The 25563-nt window shown below is 39.6% G+C and overlaps 1 protein-coding gene across 1 annotated transcript in view; it reads right to left on the bottom strand.

The window, feature by feature from the left end:
- Positions 1-7667: 7667 nt before the first annotated feature.
- Positions 7668-25563, bottom strand: part of Rsf1 (remodeling and spacing factor 1) — a 125347-nt gene continuing 107451 nt past the window's right edge. The window contains exons 10-16 of the mRNA XM_036186883.1: positions 23065-23119; positions 21558-21667; positions 20111-20178; positions 17435-17642; positions 15379-15602; positions 12635-12823; positions 7668-8865 (exon numbers count right to left, since the gene is read on the bottom strand). Coding sequence (XP_036042776.1) covers positions 8297-8865; positions 12635-12823; positions 15379-15602; positions 17435-17642; positions 20111-20178; positions 21558-21667; positions 23065-23119 — 1423 coding nt within the window. The 3' untranslated portion in view covers positions 7668-8296. The remainder of the gene's footprint in view (positions 8866-12634; positions 12824-15378; positions 15603-17434; positions 17643-20110; positions 20179-21557; positions 21668-23064; positions 23120-25563) is intronic.

The following is a 25563-nucleotide window of genomic DNA, read 5'->3' as shown; positions in this document are numbered from 1 at the left end:
TCTTCCTTTTGATTGTCATGTAGACTTTGAATAATCGCAAAGAATTAATTCAGTCAAAATTCCATAAGCATTTACCTCATCCAGAAGGGCCCTAACAGCTAACATTTAATTCCATTAAAATAGTTTTATTATAACTCCACTTCCACTAAATGACTGCCATTTAGTGAATCAAACCTTAGTTTTTAAAAGAAACTATCCTCTGGTTTCTTAGTCTGAGATAAAAGTTAACAGCTATGTTCTAGCCCCATGCTCAGCTAAGACTCTGTGAATTTAGGGCTGTGCTTTGGAGAGATGGCTCAGCAGTTAAGAGCACTGGCTGCTCTTCCAGAGGAAGCAGGTTCAATTCCAGGCACCTACATGATGGTTCACAACTGTTCAGTTTAGGGGGTCTGATGCCCTCTTCTGTCCTCCAAGGGCACCGTGCATGCAAATCGTAGACAGGGATATATGCAAACCATCCATACACACAAAATGAAAACTGATTAAAAGTATACTGAACTGTTAAGGCCATCAGGGCACTGTCACAACTTGGCTGAATTGTTTAAAATCTCAAATTGTAAATATAACTGATCATTTTCTTACCATCATAAGCCAGCATTCACTCCATTAAGTGAAATCCTGATTCACTTTCTTTACCTAAATGCTAACCCGTTAGTTTAGGGTCAGAATTTCAAGTACCAATGAATTCTGCTAGCTTGCTGGCTAAAACAAAACAAAACTTCAGTTTAGGTACTCAAGAGAAGAACAATCTAAGAATTTAGATGACACTCACACTCTGTTTCTTTTGTTCTCTCTCTCTCTCTCTCTCTCTCTCTCTCTCTCTCTCTCTCTGACACACACACACACACACACACACACACACACACACACCACACCCCAGCCAGGAAAGGAACTGAAAACCTTTGTCCTATGTTGCTGACCTGTAGTATAGCTGTGTTCCCAGAGAGCTGTGCAGAGCAAAACCCTGGGCTCTGTAGTATGTCAGCTCCAGAGGCTGAGTAACATGACCAAGAATGGTGCTGTCATATTTGTACAGAGCTAGCTGATAACTAGCCTTAACTAGTTTGAAGAAGTTGATCTACTTGCAAATTTGCTTTCTAGATCATGAATAACGGTCTATTCCTGGGTGATCTTAACAGACCATCTTAACCCTTTATAAACCAGTTATTGAAAATTCTGACCTTCCTAGAATGCCACAAAATTTAACATAAACTAAGTTTTCAAACACAATGCTAAATACATTGACTTATTTAAACTTTTTATTATGACAATTGACATATATTAAGTGAAAGAAATGACAAGTATTATAATAAAACATTTTGAAAAAAAGTTACAGTTAGGCCAATAGCTGTAAAATGGCTTAGGCCTGGCTTATTACACTGAGAATTCTGACCAGACTGTAATGAGACATTCAACATTTCGTTAACGAAAATATTGGCCACAGCCACAACATGGTTGTCACAAGGAATATTGTATTTAAACAACGGTGCACTGCAATTCTACCACTCCCGGGACCTGCCATACTTCTCATATACAGACTTGTGTTGTCAGAATCCTGTTTCCAGTTGTCAGGGCTTTGCACTTGATTCACACATGCAGTAAGTGCCACATTATGTGACACTGCGTGGCAGCCTCTCTGACTGACAGCATGGTCCTGAGACAGCGAGAGTTAGTCTGATTATAATCTTGGAGCTTCTGCTTCAGCTCTCAGTTTGAGAACTATTCCAATATTTTTTATTGTGAGCATAGGGAAAAAGTATTTCATTTAAGGACAAGAAAATCCATGTTCTGAAGGGATGCTTCCTGGAACTTAGTTACTACTTCATAAAATCAAAGTGAGATTCAAAAATAATACAACTTACAAACTCTTATCTGGAATTTGTACTCTTTATATTGAAATTCATGGTCCCTAAGCTTCTAAATGGGTGAAGACAGGACAGGAAATAATTTCCCAAATTAGTTGACAACAGGTGAAGGTTACTTAGAAATTATGACACAATTAGACAAATTTAATTCCTTATAAGAAGTTATGCTATACAGGTAGTGAATTAGAGTGGTAAAATCACCAGATAGCAAAAAGAAGTCCTGGCATTTTAAAGGTGTGCTGACAGCATGGGAAGTGAAGACAGCCGGCAGCAGATGTGAGATTGAAGATCACTTACCAAAGAAGGAGGGATTGAGAATTGAGTGTGATGTCCCTTCCTGCCAAGTTCCAGCTAGTTATTTGTGTGGAGTTGGGTCAGTCTATGGAATAGTCAAACAATTCTAATGTTTCCTTCTTTTACACATAAAGAAACTAGCCCTGCCTCATTCCCACCTCTATCTCAGCACAGGACATCCTTTCTTAAAGTGCACATAGAACCCCATGAGAGTTTTAGGCAAGGTACTATCCAGATCCTACGGTCAAGAAGCTACTTTGATAAGAGAACAAAACACACCAACATCAACAATACCCTAGACAGGCACCACAAAGTCATGCACCGAAAGAATATGCTGTCCATTGCCAGATTTGGGATGTTGCAGCTGTACTGATCCTGAAGATCCATTTACACTAATATAAACTGTGTGTGTGTGGGTGTGTGTGGGTGTGCGTGCACACACACCCACACGCACGTACACACACATACTGGTGGCTGTGGGGTACACTCATGCAATAGTATGAAAGCTTTGGAAAAAGGTTTTCTCTCATTTCAAGGGCTGTCCGTACAGCGGTGCGATACTGACATGCACCAACTCTGCTAAAGGACAACAGGACGAAAAAGACCATGGCACAAGGAGTTGAAACAGTTTGAGGTTTAATTACATAATGCTCCGGTAGATGTTCTAGCATAAACACAACTGTAAAAATCTACAGCCTATTTTAGGGTATTTTCCCACCTCCCATCCCTTAAAAGCTGTACAGTTATAAAAAAATGTGACTCTCAAGCAAAATAAACTTTTTTTTTCTTTTTTTGCAACGTACAAAATAAGTTAAATGATTTAGAAGATCTTGAGCCATTAAGTTCCACAATGACTGTGTTCTGGCTGTCCATAAACATAACATGCAGGCTCCTGGCCTATGACCAGGATGCAATAAATACAGATCAAACAAACCCCAAACACTTAAGTTAGACTTCTTCTGAAACTGATGAAAGTCAAGAAAATATATAGTTAAACAAGCTCATTCTTAACTTATATCATCCAGTGGCAAAAAGAACAAGACAGGTTATTTAGTCCTTTGCACATTTTCTAGCTTGTACTAGTTTGGCAAAAAAAAAAAAATAATAATAATAAAAGAGAGGAGGGAAAAAAAAACAAACCCACTAATATATAGTTTCTTGATTTTTTTCCTCATTCCAAATGTCTAGAGCTTCATAAATCCCTATTCATCTGGTAATCTGTTACGGTCTTCCACATATTGTGTGTAGGATAGACATGTACAATGTCAAGATAGGAACATCACCTCCATGAACTACAGAGCCTACAGCGAGTGTTCCAGAACAGTGTCTCCCGGAGCAGCGTGGGGTGACTGTGAAATGGGGCAGGAGTTGTGTACATGACCAAAACGTCAGGGAACTCTGTTCTAATCAACTTCTGAGAGGGTTTGTATGAGTGACAAGTGTTAGGTGTACAACCTAAAGTGCTTCCATACCAAGTCTACCTTATTTTGCCTTATGATATGGGATGACTCATCCTCAGTGTTATGCAGCCAGTTACCTAGCAACCTTGGCACTCAAAAAATGGTAAATCATTTAAGTTGGATTGAAATATTTTGAAAATTAAGTGGAAGAATAACACAATAACCCAGTTTAAAAACTGGATGAAACCATCGGTGGTGACGCACCACACGCCTTTAATCCCAGCACTCAGGAGGCAGAGGCAGGTGGATCTCTGGTTTGAGGCCAGCCTGGTCAACAGAGCGAGTTCCACAACAGCCAGGGTTATGCAGAACCTGTCTTCAAAAACCAAAAACCAAAAAATAAATAAAACTAAAAATACAAACTGACAAAAGCAAAGGCCTTTTCTTTCAGGATCCAGGTAGGAACGGTGAGGAAATAAACCAGCAATTAGCTTGCCACTTCCAAGGCTGACATGGGGAATGGTGGACAAAATAGGAATGAATTTTATCTGAGAGCTCAATAATGGATCATATTAAAACAGACAAGGACTATGTAGATTACAGCATACATGTGGTCTTGGCATTCTCTGCTTCTTAAGAGAACCAGAAATATATTTAGAGAATGTCAAAACAACAAAAAAACTATTTTTTCTCTAAACTTTCTATAATTGAATCATATTCATAATTTTGTCACAACTATTTGCCTTATATTTTTATGTCAGTTCATGAGTTCAGCATTCTAGTAGTTATCTAGTAGTAGTAGTAGTAGTAGTAGTAGTGTGTGTGTGTGTGTGTGTGTGTGTGTGTGTATACACATTTCCTGTTAAGAAAAGTCTTGGTCGGGGTGTGTGTGTGTGTGTGTGTGTGTGTGTGTGTGTGTGTGTGTGTGTGTATACACATTTCCTGTTAAGAAAAGTCTTGGTCTTTGAACACTTGTTCTAAAGCTGAGACACTACCCTGAACTAGAGACCTGCTCCGCTGTGGCAGCTGGCAGTGGAGTCACAGCATTATCCGAGTGTTAAAGATTTGTTAGGTGCTTTTTATCTTCTGGTAGAACAATCAGTGAGTGACTAACAGCTCTGCCTGTGAACAAGGCTACACAGGCATTCCTTGACAGGGAACTCCATCCATACCACTTCAAAAGTACTAACACATTCACCATCATTTTAAAACTCAATTTAAACAAGTAAGTGTCCACATTTTTCTTAATATATGTACTTTGCTTAAATGTCTATTATATAGGATAGGTTCTATCAACTAGAAAGTGAAAAGTGAATAACATTCTCTTAAAAATCTTTTTCCCCACAATAATTAATTTCATTAGTATTCTGAAGTTCTTGGTTCTTTGGCAGATCACTTTTTAAAAAATAAGTTACCAGTAAACATGAATTAATCCTTAATGAAATGCCTTTTTATCCTCTGAATCTGCAACCTTGACCAACTGGAAAAAGATGTCAAGGAAACAACCTCAACATATTACGTGTATTGTTGAAAACACATCACTTTGCAGTAACATTCTACAATAAACACTATCTCGTCATCACACAGGTACAAGCAAACCAGTCTGAGTCCTTTTCCTACACTATTTCAATTTTTAAGCTCAAACTGTAAAAATATGGCTAGTTTTCAAACTTTACTGAAATGGCAAACTAAACACTTTGAACACTACGCTGTATCTTCGCATAATGCATATGCTGTAGACTGAGTCTGATACTGGGAGCCCTTTGATACAAGTTTAACACTTGTATTTCAAAAGGTAGGAGGGGTCACTGAAGTAATTAAAAGTAGACATTCTATAGATCTATTGTAAATCTAAGCCTATCATGGATTGAAGATAGTCGACCCCCTACACGACTGTTTCCCTTTCCATCCTCCAGTTCTTAATAGTTGTATCGTGATTTTTGAAACAAAACATTTATTTTGACAGCAGCAACAGTAACCTCATCAGGAGCATCTTCCAAGTGAGTTTTTCTGAGAGAAAACAGACTATGACGGACTGAGTCCAAACACTAAACAGGGCAGGAGTTCTACCCAGCATGCATGAGGCCCTGGATTCAATCTCCAGGATGAATAGAAACAACAGAAAAGGCCAAGCAGCAGAACTCTCTGGATACTACGAATTAGTATGGACTAGCTGCCTGGATTACTACTGATAGCCAGTTGGTTTAATGAGAATGTAAAGTTAGAAGGGAGACACTAAGTATCAAGTTGACACTCAAGTTTAGTAAGGATCAGGTAGCACAAAGTGGTTTTGAAACCCCTGTCACTGGGACATTTGCTAAGTGGAATACTCAGTCTTTACTGTAAAAATTACCATGGGTTTTCCATAACAGAAGTGACTTCACATTCCGCATGCTGTTGCATTAGCTATTCATTTACTATTTCTAATCATCTGTATAAAGGATGAGTAGAATTGATAGGTGGATGCAAGAGCTGGTGTGTGCAGAGGTAGAGACAGGCACATGGGAGAGTTTCTACACCACAGTGGCTTTATCGGGCTGCAGGACTGAAACCTGAGACTGGGTGGCACGAACCACTCACCATGCACTAGTAGGAATCCTTCTGCCTGTCTGTTCTAGACAGTTAAAAAGTTTACTTAGTTGATTTTCAAATAAAACAACAGCTAGAAAGGAAGTTTTACAAGTGAACGTGGCTCCTTTTCAGTCCTTTCCTTCTGTGAATGTAAGCCCACCCCGTCCTTCCAGCATGACACTGTTTCAAGATAAGCCCACAGCTGGCTCTGGGGCAGCACCTGCTGCACCCTCGGTTTTTGTTTTGATTTTTTTTAGGTTGCTTTCATTGTTTCATTGTTACACAAATACAAGCTCACCACTAGAAACAAGGCAAAAATATCATGGGTCAAATTCTACAGAACTATGTGAAACAGAAAACCAGTAACTGAAAAAAATCAGCACTAAACTTTAAAGGCCAGAAGATAAGATTTAAGGGCAGTGTCTGTCGAGGAACAGAAATCAGGAGCACAAAGTTTCCAGAAAGGTCTTGATGATGCAAGTCTAACGCCCGCTTTTAATAATAAAAAGGAAGTAGTTTACTGTACACTGCCTACCACATATAATGGTTAATCTGAAAGGAAAATGAAGTTCCTTGGGCCAGCAGCAGGTACGGCATGTCTATTGCCGGCAACAGCCAACAGTGGAGTAGAAGACTCGAATCCCCGGGCAACAGCACACTCGGAAGCCTTCAGAATGTGCCAGGCAAGAAGACTCACAAATGCTATAGCTAGCTGTCCAGGGTTAGGGCTGTGCCTGAAACCTCACAACTCTAACAGAAACGGAGAGAAAGTTCCTATTTTAGTGTCAGTTATAGTACATTGTTTAATTAGAAACCGCCTATTCTTGAAGCAAAGGGCGATCCTTAAAGTGTTGAGATGCTTAAAATGGAAGTTATGCCTATTACGTATAGCAGCGGTTCTCACTCAGTTCTGTTGGTTGTGTGACTATTAATGGATTTCAATAGAAGTATATAATGGCCAAAGGCCAAAACTACATTCAAACCCTGCTAATGTATCCAGGCAAATAGAAAATTCCAACACACACACACACACACACACACACACACACACACGACTAAACTCACAACTAAAAACCTCCCAAAGGAACTGCTTTGTGTGTAGACTTCAATTTGAAGTGGATACTAAGGGCAAGAACAGACAAGTTAAAATTCACCTGAACATTCCTTCTCAGTCTTACAATGTGCTAAATACCACTGTTAACCTAGCATCTCCATGTTATATTTAGATGTATTATATTCAAAATGACATTTCAGACACTTAACACCATATGGCCAGGAGAGTTAGCATTACTGGCAAAGTTTATAGTGTACCTGCATATTAGGAAAGCCCACATACACTTCACTAACTCCTCACCGGACACAGTGTAATAGAGGCCATCATATTACCACAGCATAAAAGCTACTTAAGACTTCCTTCTAGCACAATCTGGTTATCAAAGCTTCATTAATACAATTTACCATACAAATGCTTTTCAGATGATTTTGTGTTTTTTTTAAACAAGAAACTCTGCTATAACAGAAACTTAGGTTAAAGTGATTTTATGATGGTACTTCCATGGTCTCTTCTTTATTTAAAGTGTGGTAATGGTAACTCCAATAGTAAACAAATTGATTTCACGAAGGCTATTACTAAGTGACGTATGTACGATGTTGTATCTACAATTCTCAAACTGCAACAGTACAGACTTGAACTTTTGAACAGTTTGTTAATCATCATCTATACCATGAATGTTTAAATATAATATATATTTAATATGAAAAGCTAAAGCCCAAGTGCTTTCTCCCACCCTAAATTATGTTTGGGCCCTCACAGATTTGGAATGCATTCATATCCACCCTTTTCACAAAGTCAGGAGAGCTCAGGAAATATAAAGTCAAAAATATACAAATCTTTGTTGTTATTATAATAAGATTTTTTCCCATGAATGAAATTACCAAGGACCATGAACTTGGAAAAAGAAAATCAAAAGGAATTTACAGCAATTATTAATCTTCAAAGTTCAAAACTGGTCACTTCACAGAAAGACTTTGGGATTCGTTGAAATTTTTCTTCTAAAAAGTCGTTCTGTAGTGGAGTTTTCTAGGAAAAATTAAACAGCTTTTACTAACTGGCCCGCTGGTGTGAGAGCTACCGTGGAATAAATTAGCACAAAATGGAAAGAAGTCTTATAACTGTTCACTGTTACAGACATAATCAACAAGGTCAGTCACTCGCAGAAGCTCATCTTCATCCTCTTCCGGCGCCCCCACCTCCTGACCACCACTTGTCCCATTCGGGGCTAGACTTGCACTGGCCGTGCCGTTGTCCTTGGGGGTCTGGGACTTTTCAGTTGGCTTGCCCATCAAGTTCTCAATGGCTTTGCCAGGGCTCTGTCCATTGGTGGAAGGCAAGTCCACTAAGCTGTAGTCCAATGGGCTCCCTACTTTGCCCACGTTTTCAAAGTCCTCTTCCTCATCACTTTCTATCCGATAGGGCTTCTTGCTGCTCTCCTGCTCTGAGGGCAGGACCCTGGGCTGGCTGTCAGGGGCAGGCTGTTCTGCATCTCCACGAGCATTGTCACAGCTCTCGTCATCCGTCTCAATACGGTGTAGCCGCTTGCGGGATGGTTTGCCTTCCTCTTCATCATCCTCATCTGCTTCTGAATATTCATCTGTGCTTCGGCCCCGTTTTCGAACAGACCTCTTTGATTCTTTTGTCAGCTCTTCATCTTCAGAGTTCTTGGACATATAGCTCTCTAGAATAAACAGATATGTAAGCTGTTGGCACAGTCAACAATAAGCACATTCAGGCACTCCTTTGCCACATCCACCCCATGCTCTGCTCTTAGGAAAATATGGCTCTGTCATAAATAGACTGGTAGACATCTAACTTCCACCATCACCTGGAACAATGTTCAATAAGATCTACTGTGTACGGGGTGGGGATTTAGCTCAGTGGATTTAGCTTGCCTAGCAAGCACAAGGCCCTGGGTTTGATCCTCAGCTCAAAAAAATAAAATAAAAAGTCTGTGTATTTTACTTCTGATTTTAGGAAAAAGCAGATTTCTTAGGTGAGTGGGAGAGGGTCTGTTGGTCCTTGAATTAAGTGGAGGCAAATTGGCCACAAACTGAGAAACTCCTTCTCTTTATTCCTAAAATTGAGGAGTCATGTAAACATATTAATAAGGAAAGATTAAAACTGCAGGAATGCAGCTGCATGGTGGTGGCGCACACCTGTAATCCCAGCACTAGGGAAGCAGAGGCAGGCGGATCTCTGTGAGTCTGTGGCCAGCCTGGTCTACAGAGCAAGTTCTAGGATAGGCTCCAAAGCTACACAGGGAAACCCTGTCTCAAAACAAAACAAACAAAACCTGTAGGAATGCACAGCGGTACAGACCGGTAATCCTCATACTTGGGAAGTATAGGAAGATCGTAAATTCAAGGCCAGCCTGAGTTATATGAAATCATTCTCAAAACACCAAAAACCAAAAAAAAAGCAATTACCGGGCATCACTCTGTACACCATAGCAAACATTTGAGAATAGATAGTAAACTCCTCTGGTGCTTGCTTTGTGAGTCACCTCACCCAGTCTTGCAGCTACACAAACAAACTGATGAGGCTCTTATTTTAAGCAATGACTAAATTACAGATTAGTCAACCTGCCTCTTCAACATGTTTGACTATCTAAACAGGCATCTTAAGTCTAATGTAAACAACAGCTCCCAAAGGCCTTTCGTTCTTACAGCTGCTTAGTTCTCCGTGATTTCTTTTGGTCTACCATCAAAACCTATCCTTGGAAAGCTGGAGCAGTGGCCCAGCAGTTAAGTGCACTTGCTGCTCTTGATGAGGACCTAGGTTCAGTTCCCAGAACTGACTGACAACCACATGTAATTCCAGGGATCTGAGATTTCTTTTGGTGTCCACAGGCACTAGGCAATAACACACACACACACACACACACACACACACACACACACACACACACACACACACCCCAAATAAATAAAAGTAAATCTTACAAAACAAAGCTATCCATACTTTGATAACTTTTTACTCTTACAGCTATGGACCTACTTCCACCTAGCGTCATCTCATCCCTGGAGTACTGTTCTGCAAGCTACTCCCTTGTTCTCCCTCTTCAATTTATTGATAATATGGGCACTCTAGCAAATTAGAACTCACATGAGATTGTACAAAATCTGAGTATTTCCCATCTCACACAATTAATCCACAATCCATACAATGGCCTATCCACTTAATATAGTAGACACTAGTCATGTGGTTATTTTAAATCCATTAAAATTAAACAAAAATTTAGTTCCATGCTCAAGCACATTTCAAGTGTTTTACAGCCACATGAAGTTAATGCTTACTGAATTAACCAGCACAGATAGAATATTCCTATCATTGTAGAAATCCAGTTAGCGCTGTTCTTTATCTGAGATTACCACTTGTTTTTCTGGGGGGTGAGGGTTCAGGTGAGACCTCCATGTTCTATCAGACTATTCATGTTTTTAAACATTTTATTATTATTTTTTTTCCAGAGCCGAGGACCGAACCCAGGGCCTTGTGCTTGCTAGGCAAGTGCTCTACCACTGAGCTAAATCCCCAACCCCTCATTTTTTTTTTAATAAGGCAGCTATAGACAATATGTAAATAAACAGATATGACCATCTTCTAATAAAATCTCATCTGCAAAAAATGTTTATTTATGCAACCATGTGTACTTGAGCTTGCTGACCCCTCTCTTATTCTTGCTCTAACAACCCTGCACTTCCTCTGTTCCCTGAGTGTGCTAGGTCCAGTTAGCTCAGGGGTGTGTCTGTGTGTGTTGCTGGAACCAAACACTAGGGTCTCATACATGCTGAGCAAGTGTTCTACCACTAAGTCCTACATTTGCCCCCAAAACATTATCTTTCTCAGTGAGGAAATCTGAAATTCTATTCTTCTAAACCCCCTTCTCCACCTAGTATCTTATATTCTAATATTTATTTATTTTATAATCTTTCCACCTACCTCAAAAGTTACATGAGGGCTATTTTGTTCTGTCCAATTCCTAGTACTTATACCAGGGTCAAGTTAAAAAATATCCGTATTTAATGCTGGATGAATGAATTTAATTTGATTGTTATGACATGAAGATACTCGAGACTAAAGTCACCTTGAGTCCTACATCCACATATTGTTTTCCTGCTCTCAAACTCCATTTCATGTCTCATTTGTAAAAGCAATATTCAAAACAGATCACAGTGATAGATTAAATGCTTTAAAAAGGTGGGAGATAAGAGTCAAGGTCATTTAAAATGAACTTAGAAAGAGGTCTGGATTAACAAATGAAGTGAAAATCACAAATTCCTATTCCCCCCCTCTCCCCCGAGACAGGGTTTCTCTGTGTAGCTTTCTTTGTGCCTTTCCTGGAACTCACTCTGTAGCTCAGGCTGGCATTGAACTCACAGAGATCCGCCTGCCTCTGCCTCCAGAGTGCTGGGATTAAAGGTGTGCGCCACCACCGCCAGGTCCCTATTAAAATTTTGAAAAGATTTACCTTTTCTGTCTGTATATATGTGTGTCTGTGTGAGTGTATGGCCCATGTGCTGGTATTTACAATCATGAGAAGATTCTCTGAAACTGGAGTGAGCTGCCTGATGTGGATGTTAGGAATTAACTTGGGTCCTCTGGATGAACAGGAAGTTCTCTAAACCACTGAGCTACCTCTCCAGCCCCACAACTGACTATTTTATAGATTTGCCTACACTTGTGAAACAGAGCCCAGCTGAGATTGACAGGGAAGGAGGGAGGGAGGGAGGGAGGGAGGGACACTACGGCCTGAAAGTGCTCAGCTACTCGGCGCATGAGGTGACTTCAGAACAGAGCAACTAAGAGAGCAGAGCGCCTCTGCGAGCCAGGCAGAAGAACTTCATATAATGGAACCCTGAAAAATTAACATCTGGGGCTGGAGAGACGGCTCAGTGGTTAAGAGCACCAGCTGCTCTTCCAGAGGACCTGAGTTCAATTCCCAGCCACCACATGGTGGTTCACAACCATCTATAGTGGGATCTGATGCCCTCGTGTCATGTAAGCATACATGAAAATTGAGTGTGCATATATATAAAATACATGAATAAATAAGAGTGACTTATTAGCATCCTATCAAGAGTGGTTTAAATTATAATTAATGAATGATTAATAATTAATTAACAAGTTATTATAATTAATAAATTAATAAATGGGAGAAAAGTACTAATATTCATCCCAATGATGCTAGTGATTATATGAATTAAAAAAAAAAAAAAAATCAGCCAGGCGGTGGTGGCACACACCTTTAATCCCAACACTCGGGAGGCAGAGGCAAGTGGATCTCTGGAGTTCAGGGCCAGCCTGGTCTACAGAGTGAGTTCAGAGAAACCCTGTCTCCAACAACCACCACCACCACCACCCAAGCACGTCATCACGGTCCGAGCGTTCTTTCTCCGCAGTCTATGATCCCCGCCCTCCTCCCCACACGGGAGGGAGGCAGCCTTTACCTTCACTCTCCGAGCTGGAGAGCCTGCGCTTGTGAACTCGTCGGATTTCTTTACCTCGTCGTATACTTTTCTGGGAACCATCACTTTCTGATTCTTCTTTGTAATTAATTTGTCTTTTCTGGTTCCTTCTTGATCGCCTTCGCCGGGTTTCTACAAAATCATCACTAAAGTCTTCACTAAAGTCACTTTCTGTTTAGAAAAGAGAAAGGAGGGGAACAAGGAAGAACAAAATTGAAATCCATTGATAGTTTTAACAAGCTTAGGCTATAAAAATATTAAGTTAATAGAGTTGAGTTGTAAACATTTTAGTTGAATAAGTTTTATAAATCTTATTTTCTTTAAAAAAAAAAAAAAAAATCAGTTTGCCAAATACCACAAAGGCACACTTGTGTTTTTTTGAGATCAGGTCCTTAGCCCAGGTTAGCTTTGAAATTCTGCTCCTCTTCCCACCACCTTCTGAGTCCTGGGATTACCGGTGTCTACCACCATATGCAGTAGTGCTTCAAGCATGCTAGGCAAGCATCAACTGAATACCACAGCCTCACAACTGGATACCATTATCGGTCAATTCTCAAGGAAAAAGAAAAAAAAAATGAAATAAGACAGAAGGAGAAGGGAGAGGAGACAAAGGTCGAGGAGGAGATGATTGGATGTGCAATTCAAAGGTAGAACGCTTGCCTGGCACTCATTCCCCAGCAATGCCAAAAGGAGGGGAAAGCTGTTAATATCTATTTTCTAACACTCCATATTACATTCAATTGAGAACAACCAGTTGGTCAGAGTGCAGAGAAGAAGTGTGCAGCGCCCAGCCACACACAGGACATCTCCATCACACGTGCTTCCCCTCGGGCTCAGGGACCATCCCAGAAGAGCTGGTGGAAAGACTGTAGGAGCCAGAAGTTGGGGAGGACCAGAGCCGAAAATGTTTTCTGGACATTCAAGGATACTGTACTTTAACACAGAGCTGTGCATCTCTGTCTGCACAAGATCAAGTCAGTAAACTTTCCAGCAACCATGAGGAAGGGCTCATGAACTGAGGAACTGAGGAGCTATTGAGGGTTTTTGGGGTAGAGAAAGTCAGTTTTTGGTTAATGGTAGGCACCAGACAGACATGGTCCAATGGATGGCCCTAAATTCATGAACACATGGGCCACACAGACTGGATTTGGTAGACTTAAATAATAAGAAAAGACATACCATATGGTTGGAAGTGGGGAGAGGGTGGATCCAGGAAGAGTTGGGGAGAAGTGAAAGAGTGAATATAATCAAGTACATTTTATGATTGTATTATGAAATTCTCATGAATAAACATATATTCTAAGATACAATGGTTTAATTACAGCAAACATGGTTTTTAATATTTCTCTATTATCATTCCACAGTGTGTAATTATCAAATTAGTCTTTGGATTGCACTGTTAGAATGTTTTGAGTTTAAAAAATGCTGTTTGAATTTCTGAATTGAGTTTTATAAAGGAAAATTTTAAATGAATTTGAGTGGAATAAGTACAGAACTTCTAATTTTTAACACCAGCCTAAAGACACTTCTACCAGCTTGTATTGTAAAGTAGTCTCAGCACAGACAATTATAAAATCAAAATTAACTGAGAAACATTGAAGATGTTTTATGACTTGCAGTGACAACTGGATTAAGACAAGCTTTCCTCATGTAAAAATAAGCACATCCATTATCAACAGTATGTAAAATTAAGTCTCCAAAGTAATTGTTTTCTTTAAATTAAACTTTTTTCCCATTTATGTATTCTCTGTGTGTGTTTGCATGGGCAACTCATGTAAGTGCCATCGTGAGGTCAAGGGTGGCGTAAGGGAAACTGCTCTCTCCTTCCACTATTAAGGATCTTAGAGATCAAACACAAGGTTGTCAGTCTCGGGAATATACACCTACTCACTATAAAAACCAGGCTGGCTTTGGATGCATAATGATTTGCCTCCCTCTACCTCCTGAGTGCTGAGATTATAGGCATGGACCACCATATACAGACCTAAAGGATCTTAAAAAATACATTTTTTTTTGGTTTTGTTTTGTTGCTGTCCTGGATCTTGCTCTGTAGACCAGGCTAGCCTCAAACTCAGAGATCCACCTGCCTCTGCCTCCTGAGCGCTGGGATTAAAGGCATGTGCCACTACTGCCTGGCTTAAAAATACATTTATTTGGGGCTGGAGAGATGACTCAGTGGTTAAGAGCATTGGCTGCTCTTCCAGAGGACTCAGATTCAATTCCCAGCACCCACACTGTCTGTAACTCCAGTTCTAGAGGATCTGACACCCTCATACATATACCACAACAATGCACAAAAAATAGATCATTAAAAAAAGAAATATTTTTATGATTTATTCAGTCAATTTTTGACTCGTATGATCTATTTCATATAATTAAGTACTGGAAGTCATGTAAATAAAATAAAATAAAGTTTTAGAAGCCCTGATGTGCATGGAGTGAACTGGTTCTGGTATTCATTCTACAATATCCCAAAATATTTTCAGAAATACTTGGCCCCAAAGGGATTTATCACAATCTAAGAGCTTCATGAAGGTAACACGTTAGTTTATATGAATTTTCTGAGAAGTGTTATGTGAAAGCGTGACTCGCAGGTCATAAGAAAAGGACCCCAGAGTCTCATCAGGAGATCTGTGTCTCACTTGAATACAATTCCAACACCTCGGAACTCCGAAAGTCCCAGGCAGCAACTGCGTTGCTCCGGTACAGACAGAAGGCATTTTTACCAGAGTCTCTACTGTTCTCCTCAGACTCTTCTTCCTCTTCATCATCATCAGAGTACTTTTTCTTTGGGGTCTTTCTCCGCAGACGCCTGCTTTGCCTCATGGGCCGAGAAGGATGCCGCCTCAGTCTTCGGCTACAGAAGTCTGTCTCACTGTCCTCATTAGATGGTGGATCTTCTTCACTTTCATCTGGGTTTTCATCAGACACAACAAACTCATCCTGAGATCTGTCCAGGAAAAGCCGACACGTCATGATGGTGTACTCAGTGTTTGTTTGTGATGGTACAGTTAGAAGTGATAACAGTTTTTCAGAGTTCCAATCACAAACTGTAATGAATCCAGTGAAACATTAAGTAATATTTGAGGACACATTTGGAAAATTACATCAATTTCTGTGTTTAAAATGAATATCCGTGAAGATAACTGATGCTGAATTTCATACATGAACTTCCTTCACTGACCACTTAAAATCCAACGTATCCGAAAGTGCTCATCATTTCCCAACCCCTCCTCCTCTACCTACCAGCCGAATATACACATTTTTGAATACAAAAATTCTGACTGCTTCTTTTGGGAGGGATGGGGCACTTGTGCCTGCACATGGATGTCAGCCAACAACTCCTTCCACCTTTACATGGTTTCTGAAGACTGAGACAAGGCTGCCAGGCTTGGGTGGCAAACACCTTTACCTGCTAGCTCTCTGGTATTGAGAATCATTCACGTGCCAATAACCCAAACCAGACACTTGGTATGGTTCCCAATTTCTCCTTTCACCTCACACCTCAACCTTGTGGGAAGCCTCCCCCCCACCCCCAGCTGAGGACTGAACCTAGGGCCTTGAGCTTGCTAGGCAAGCACTCTACCACTGAGCTAAATCCCGAACCCCCTGGGTATATTTTTATTTAAATTAAAAAAAATTTTTTTAGAAAGATTTATTTATTTATTATATATACAGCCTGTATGACTACAGGCCAGAAGAGGGCACCAGATCTCATTACAGATGGTTGGGAGCCACTATGTGGTTGCTGGGAATTGAACTCATGACCTCTGGAAAAGCAGTCAGTGTTCTTAACCTCTGAGCCATCTCTCCAGCCCTTATTTAAATATTTTCAGGACAAAGTTCAAATTGGTATGCAGGACAAAAAAGGAGACGTAGAGAAAACCCTTAGCTTGTTCTTTTTTATGTTCTGCTTGCAGCTCTACCAGAGCATTCTCTATCTCATCCTCATATTCCTGCTTTTCTGCGAGTTTTCTAAATATTCCTTGACATAGGAACATGTGGGATCTCTGTTCGGGTTGTTTTCTTCTCTCATCCTGCCTCTACACTCACAGGCTGCTCAAAATAGTCATTCCTCACATGTTAATTCTAACTTAACATCTTATTGTGAGGGTTCCCTGACTCCTTTAGATGGAAGCAATTATCTTCTGTACTCTAACTTTATTTTACCTACATTACAAAGGTGGGCAGTGCAGAGCAACTTTTTTGTGGTTTATATACTTTCCACTACATCTACTACTGAGCCAAAAGGAGAAACTCCACAATACTGTTTATACTTGTTTTACATAGACACCATTCTAATCCTATTATCGGATTAATTACCCCTTACCAAGCCTCTACAGAGCAGAGAAGACTACTTACTTCTTTTTTTCCCCCTAGAGCTGAGAGCCGAACCCAGGGCCCTTGCTCTACCACTGAGCTAAATCCCCAACCCCAACTACTTACTTCTTTATAATTTCCCACACTTGATTAAAAACTACTGATAGAAGGGGTAGCAGAAGGTAGTATATATAGGAAAAGATTTCAGTAAATAAAACTTCAATTATAGTTAATCAAATTTAACTACAATTTTAAATATTAAACAACCATAAACATAGCTTTAATTATAATCTAAACGAATCAAAATAAGCAATCTCAAATCTGCTTTAAATAGTCAGAAAATACAGATTGCCCATGTACAGGAAGAGTAAAAGCCACAGCACAGCACAGTCATGGCTCTCTCAGGACCCCAGCTTGTGTTAGCTGGCACCTAGAGACTGGGTCTCGAGGCAGGCCACATACCCGTCACTGATCTTGAATTCATCCTCACTCTCTTCCTCATCTAGGTTGCTATCACTATCAAGGTCATTAAGTCGCCGGCGTTTCTTCCTGCGAGCAGCAGCTGCCCTCTGGGGCCGTTTATTTTCCTTTCGTTCTTCATCCAAAATGGTAGAAATGTCTTTCCCACGGTGACCTGTAATGGTGGAGATATCTTTTCCTCGGCCAACTCCTAAGAGGAAGAGGTAACTGCATGTTTATTGAGGCTTCCCATTAACTTTCTTAGAAATATGTAGGAGGTTGCTTATAATTTCAGCTGACAATGCTCTAAAGAATTAACATGCAAAAAACGGAAAAAAAAGAATAAAAAAAAAAACAAGAAAGAATTAACATATCCATCTTACTCAATAGAGTTCACAGTGCAGACCCCTAGTTTTATATCTTGATTTAGTTTTATATTTGGATTTCATATACCACTCAGTGATGCCTCCCCCCTCTTTATTTCATTGGCTTTTCTTTTTGTGGAGGGCTGTTTAAGAAAAATCTCTCAGTGCAGCCTAGGTTGGTCTTGAATTTGTCGATCCTTGTGCCTTGTCCCCATTTATAGATTTGTATCACCATACTTGACTCAATACTCTTTATTGTATATGTATAAGTGTTTTGCCTACATGTATATATGTACAGTATAAGCATGCCTGGAACCCAAGGTCAGAAGAGGGATTTGAATTCCCTAGTACTGTTGTTGTTATGGTTGTGATCTACAACGTGGGTACTGGGAACTGAACCTGGGTTCTCTGTAAGAACAAGTGCTTTTAGCTTTGGGGCCATTGGTTTAGGCCCTCAATATATTTCTTTAGCCCCTCAAGATACTTCTTTTCTTTTTTTTTCTTATATTGTGTGTGTGTTCACACATTCCAAGGCACACTTATGGAGGTCAGAGAACAACTCTCAAAGAGTCAGTTCTCCTGCTACTTGGTAAGGTCCAAGATCTAACTCAGGTTGTCAGGACTGTGAGCAAATGCCCCTTCCACTAGGGACCTTGCTAGCACTCAACTCTGATGGCTTTTAAGAAAAAAAAAAAAAAAAAAAAAAAAAAAAAATTCATGTGCATGTGGTGCATGTGTGTATGCTTTTTGTTTGGGTTTCTCTGTGTAACAGTCTTAGCTGTCCTGGAACTCATTCTGTAGACCAGGCTAGCCTCATACTCAGAGACCCACCTGCTCTGCCTCCTATGTGCTGGGATTAAAGGCGTGTGCCCTCACTGCCCGGCTTGTGTGTGTATTTTTGGAAGTGAATACATTTGTGTAGGTGCTGCCGGGGTCAGAAGCATTGAATCTCTTCAAAGTAGAGTTACAGGCAGTTGAAAGCTATCCAGCATGCAGGCTGGGAACCAAACTGGTCCTCTGAAAGAGCAGCAAGTTTTCATAACTGCTGAGCCATACTTGGCTCAATACTCCAAACTGATCTTTTATTTTACTTATTTTTTTTTATTGGTTTTTTAGACAGGGTTTCTCTGTGTAGCCCTGGCTGTCCGGGAACTCACTTTGTGGACCAGGCTGTCCTTGAACTCACAGAGATCCTCCTGCTTCTGCCTCCTGAGTGCTGGGATTAAAGTCGTGTGTGATATCACCACCACTGTCTGGCAAGACCCATCTTTTAAAGAAAGTAACTCAGATTTCTGATGTAGTCACAAAGTTGTCCAACTGTTAGCACTTTCCTCACTCCAGAAAGAAGTCTTATACCTATCAGCAGTTGCTCAAGAATCTTCTTAAATAAGGACAGAGAAAAAAAATTGATAAAGATGTAAATAAATGACCCAATTCTGAAAGGCTGTGACATCAGTTTCTTTAGAAAAAACCTACTTATTGATCCATTCTGAAGTTTTCACAGTAATAAGTAGAAACCAGAAAGTTCTTCATCAGGCCAGGCAGTGGTAATGCACGCCTTTAATCCCAGTACTCAGGAGGCAGAGGCAGGTGGATCTCTATGAATTCAAGGCCAGCCTGGTCTACAGAGTGAGTTCCAGGACAGACATTAAAACTACACAGAGAAACCCTGTCTCGAAAAAAACGAAAAAAATCAACCAAAAACCAAAAACCAAAAAAAAAAAAAAAAAAGTTCATCAGAACATTAGTAACTGGCTACATAACACTTTAACAAACAACCTTCAAATTCTTCTACAAGAAGAATTTAATCCCAGCACTCGGGAGGAGGAGGATCTCTATAAGTTAAAGGTCAGTCTGGACTACAGAGTGAGTTGTAGGCTAGGACATCAGAGAGGGACACTGTCTCAAACGGGAGGGAGGGAGGGAGGGAGGGAGGGAGGGAGGGAGGGAGGAAGGAAGGAAGGAAGGAAGGAAGGAAGGAAGGAAGGCCAATTAAATGAGTAAATTGATTTTTAACAAATTTACACTGTCATTCAAATTTGGACTAGCCACACATTTTGAGGCTTTGTTGTTGCAAAGACAATAGAAAAGTTTCCTGAATATTCTAATTAGAACCAGATATAAATTGTTTGATCAATGAAGGAATTTAAAATTTTATATTAGATCATATAAAAATTAGTAGTAAGTTCTGTAATACATTGGCACTATGCCAGAAGATTGCCTTGAATGTAAGCTAGTTTATTCAGTGTTCGCACTGGGGAGAGGAATAATCTGCTGGGAGAATTATGTGAAAAAGAATAAATGATAAACATACCCCCTCCATCAGCCTCCTTGATATCATCTTCTATAGCTTCATCAATTGCTTCATCAAACTCATCAAATCTAGAACAAACAAAGTGATGATCAGATTGTAAGATGTATTTGTGTTTGATTTCCAAGGACCATCTATACAAAGTGGCTGCAAGAACCTGTCTTTGTCCCCACCCAACTCACATGTGATGGTCATGATTAATGTCCTCATTAATCAGGAGAATAAAGAGAAAACAAGAATCCCTTGGCCTCTTCTGCCCTGTGAAATTAAAGCAAGAGGACGGCCGTATACATAAAGCAGACACTAATCTGCCCTAGAGAACTGCTACCATGGAAGCACCATGGAAAAGTCAGAAACAGGTCCTCACAAACTCCCAAATCTGCCAGTGCTTTCATCCTGGATATTATAAAGCTTCTATGAATCAATTTATGCATTCTAAAGCTATCCAGTTGATGGGTATTTCCAATAGGAGTGCACAGGTTAAGACAGTATCAGCATGTGAGGTGAGCACTCTACTACTCACACACATACTCTAGGCAATTAATAAACAAGTTAAAATTTCAAAAAGTAAAAACTATAGGCTTTTAGATTATAAAGTCTTTAACAATCAACTATGCCACTGTAATGGAAATGTAATTGTTAATCAAATGTTAAGTAAATATAGATGGCTTTGGAATTTGAGTTATGTATAGTTCTCATAAAATACTTTGTTTCAATCATTTATAAATGTAAAAGCCATTCCCCCCCACCCCCCAGGCTGAGGACAGAACCCAGGGCCTTGTGCTTGCTAGGCAAGTGCTCTACCACTGAGCTAAATTCCCAACCCCTAAAAGCCATTCTTGGGATACAGATTATTCAAAACCTACCAGTGAGCTAGCTGTGACCTAAAGACTGACCTCTAATCATTTAAGTCACATGGCAAAGTAATCTGGACAAAATTACTACTCCATAGTAAGTGTTAAGGCCAGTTATAATTTCTATTGAAAGTAATTGTGTTACAGTAATTCATATACAGGTGATCAAAATTTACCACTATAGAAATGTACTTTTCCTTAAAGGACTATTCCTTCTGGTTTAAAAAAAAAATGAAGGAATGACCTCTAAGCTTATTTTTTAAGTAAGTTGCAGCTTAGATTAGGGCTCAAGTGACTAATTTAGCCATGCTAACTATACAATTTCTGTGGCGAGTCTTGTGCATGTAAGTGTGCATGCATGGGTGTGTATGTGGTATGGACTGGACAAATGACCTTCCTCATGCTAGGATAGTGCCCTATTACTGAGCTACAGCCTGGCCTTGAGGTCTTGGAACCTAACACCCAAAGATACTAGGTGACATACGTAACAGTTACAAATCTCTGTGTTGAGAGAACCACCCACTTCTATTTTCTGGTCTAACTGGAAAAAGAAAAGTTAGGTTCTTTTATTATAACAACTTTCTTTTATTTCCTACCTGTAGCTTATACATTTCCTTGTTCTTGTTGATCTCCTTTCAAGTAAGTTTGCTTTGGATTTTTTTGAATCTTTTTTCTTTTCTTCTTGATCTTCAGAAAAATCTGGCTCCTTTAAAGATAAACACATACAGGTGTTGACAGAGAAATAGTCCTTGGAATTAACAGCTTTAATATTTTACCTAGGCAGCACACAGGAAGGTCTAAAAAACTCTGAGATTATCCACCACTAAGAATATAGATGGCAAAACTAATTATACAAATTAAAAATATTGGTAGTCAAGTAGATGAACTATTTCTGTGTTGAAATTCTTATACTTCTGTGAGTTTACAATAGTCTGTCATTAAAATAACCAGTATGAAGTTTTTCTACCAATTCAATCATTTTTGTTTGCTTTTTTTTTTTTGAGACAGGGTTTTTCTGTGTAGCTTTGGCTGTCCAGGATCTCGCTCTGTAGACCAGGCTGTCCTCAAGCTCACAGAGATCCTCCTGCCTCTGCCTCCTGAGTGCTAAGATTAAAAGCATGCACCACCACTGCCCGGTCCAATTCAGTTGTTTAACCAATAATTAAATATGACACACAGAAAACTTTGAATAGATATGTGGCTGAATTCATGAGATGATTTGATTTAAGCTGAAGAAGAACAACTTGGCAAGCTACTTAAGGCTGTGATTTAATTATGAAAGAGTAAAACTGCATTTGCAAACTGTTGAATGTTGTGGCTCACGCCTCTAATCCCTGCCTCCAAAAGGCACATTTAAGAAGAAGAGGCAATGGGTCTCTGAGTTCCAGGCCAGCCAGGGTTATACACCCTATCTAAAATCAACAACAGTAACAAAACCACAACAAAATTAAGTTGGAAACTCTGTTTCATGTACATTCACTCATGAGGTGTGCTTAATTACAGACTAATAAATGTAAATAATGGTAGTTGTTCAAAGAAATTTAATTGTAATAGAAATTAAAATTTCAATAGTACCAAATTAGAAGTAAAATATTCCCAAGCTATTCTTTAGTTATTTTATGCAAATAAAACATTATAAGGTTAACCACGAATTGCTCCGCTTACAATAGAAACAATAGATCATTACCCCAAAGCAATGCGCTATAAATTTAGTTTGAATATGATAATCATACTGAGTTATTTATTTATAAATAATAATTCCAATAGTTATTAATCCAAGTGCTTAAAATATCTAGCTTTAATAGAATAGGTATGTCAAATACTAAAATGACATATAATTGGGTTAAATTTTAGAACGTGCATAGCATCTCCTCTAAAAATACTACATAAACCTGGACCGAAAATGGCTCGGTGGTTAAGAGTACTGGCTGCTCTTCGGCGCACCCACAGAGTGGTTCATAATCATCTGTAACTCCAGTTCTAGGAGATCTGATACTGTCTTCTGACCTCTGTGGGCTCTAGGCATACATGAGGTACACAGACTATACATGTAGGCAAAACACTTACATAAATTTTTAAAAGTACTAGAAACTAGAAACTTACTTGTGGAGGAATGATGTTTTCAATACTGATACCAACATACACCAAACGTTCTTTCCTTAAAACCAAAAACCAAAGGCATAAAATAAGATTTACTAAAAATGAAATTGGTATGAAAATATCATGGTAGATAGTAATAAAATTACAATTTCATGGTACTTAAGAGGCTGTCACAGATACTAAAGTGAAATTTTAATGGAGTATTAGTATTAACGAGAAGCACAAACTTTCTGACTATATGAAGTCTGAACTATATGAAAGCTGTACTTTTGAACTGAAACAGACAAATTTCAAACTGTGAGGTGACAATGTGGTTAGATTTACAAAGCTAACTCTGACTAGACAAACTAGATCTCTGCATATTAAATGTCTTGGATGATGTTCTGAGTATAGTATACGATTATAAGCCTATGGTAGGGTTGGGGATTTAGCTTAGTGGTAGAGTACTTGCCTAGCAAGCGTAAGGCCCTGGGTTCGATCCTCAGCTCAAAAAAAAAGCCTATGGTAATAGCTGGGGGAAGGTGGTGCACGCCTTTAATCCCTGCACTTGGGAGGCAGAGGCAGGTAGATCTCTGTGAGTTCGAGGACAGCCAGGGCTACACAGAAACCCTGTCTTGCAGGAGGGGAGGTGGGGGAAGCCTACAATAATAACCATCACTATAAAATAGTGACTAACAAACCACACATAACAAATCAAGGCTCCAGGGAATGACATCAAAGCCCCTCTTTTCCTGCTGTAGAGAAGAAATACACTGCAGACACATGGGCTATGTAGTCAACAATGCAAATTAAGATACTGGTAGAGCCAGAAAACAAGGATGCATATCCAGAATGACATCCCATGGGTTTCCTCTCCAAGGGAAAAAACAAAAACAAACTAACAAACAAAAGCTCGGTTTATTTTAATTAAAAAAATAATAACAACAAATAGCTCTAACCAATAGGTGCTTGCTCTGGTCTTCTCCATGTTAATCCAGCATATAGAGAGCAGCTGAGCTCTGAATATCAGAGTACATTAAACCCGACCAGAGGAGCAACTGTTCTTTCTTGATTGTTCTAACACTCCTTCCAAAAGGAAATGAATGCATTTACAAGTCTAGACCCTTTGCAATGCATCTTTTAATGTGCTATGAGCACTTGACCCTGCTAACAAGAATCTTAGCAACAGATGGGAAAGCTTTTACATTTATGAAAATGATAAAATCACTTTAATTAAAACTTGGTAAGCTATCAGGTGGTTAATAATGACCAGGACAATCAGAATATTTCATAGTTTGAACTGTCTCTGTTATTAAGTATGTGTGATATACATCTGACCTTGCCAAAACCACATTCACTGAAATACCAATTTTTTCCTTTAAACCGATTTCTTTGACCATTATCTCTCTTCTCAATTCCACTGAAGGGAAATTAACTCATGTTCACTATGGTAGACTTATGCCAAGCTTGAAAAGCCAAATATAACATAATATATGGTTTCTGCCTCATAATTAGTTATCAAATGACTACAGACCATTCTGAACAACTACTGGAAAGATGACCAGGTATAGATCAATTTTATCTAACCAGAGAAATTACGGAAGGCTTTAAATGAGTTCACTGTTGTACAGGATCTTGAAGGTAGATGTGATTCCTCACCACTCTCTCGTTAGTAATCTTTTGGCAGGATGCCTTCCACCTCACCTCACTATCTAGATGTGCAGACCTTATCATTCCCGACATCGCCACTCTTTCTAAAATTTCAGTTTTACACGTCCTATTGACTGACTTCTACCACATCAATTCCCAACTTGCTCCACCTTCTACGCTACTGTCAACAATCTGTTGACTCTAGTGGAACTTCAACTTGGTCTACCACTTCCCTCTTACTCCACAGTCCATCATTATAAATACGCCTTTGCACACACTTTCAAGCTCCTTATCTCTTTCTCTCTTTCCCACTGTTACATTACCTGGAAAATTCCAACCCCAATTAAATCCAACCCCCTACTAGGCAAAGCACTAGTAATTGCAGTTTGGAAGAACAGAGCTTTCTGAGTTCCCATATTATCTCTGACATCATACCCTGGAAGGAACATTTATAAACCACAAAATAAGAGGTTTCTAAAACAGCAGATTCCATAGAGCCACAGAGCTCCAGATCTGTAGACATTTGCTAGGTAGTCACTAAAATTTACAGTCACAACCCCTTTTTCCAGACTGTGCAGCCATTTAGGGTAGAAACAGTATATGCTTTCTCACTGAATACACTCACTGCCTGGTAAAAAAAAAATCAGGTATTCCATAAGTGTTAGTTAAATGCTGAATACAAACGGAGAAGACAATAGGATCAGGATACAGATGCTCTTGTAGTGTGAGGTTGGATGAGTGAGTACCAGAGGGGTCATTTCAGAGATGACATGAGGCCCCCCCTCTGCCCAACCATTCCAATGGCTGCCTTTCTTCCAGACTTTCTCCTGCAACACTCTGATTCTCACTTGTTCATCTGACTGACCAGGGCCT

Source organism: Onychomys torridus, chromosome 1, assembly GCF_903995425.1.
Source record: "Onychomys torridus chromosome 1, mOncTor1.1, whole genome shotgun sequence".
Classification (NCBI taxonomy): Eukaryota; Metazoa; Chordata; class Mammalia; order Rodentia; family Cricetidae; genus Onychomys; species Onychomys torridus.
The sequence above is the reverse complement of the archived record's forward strand: the minus strand, read 5'-3'. Positions and strand labels throughout refer to the sequence as shown.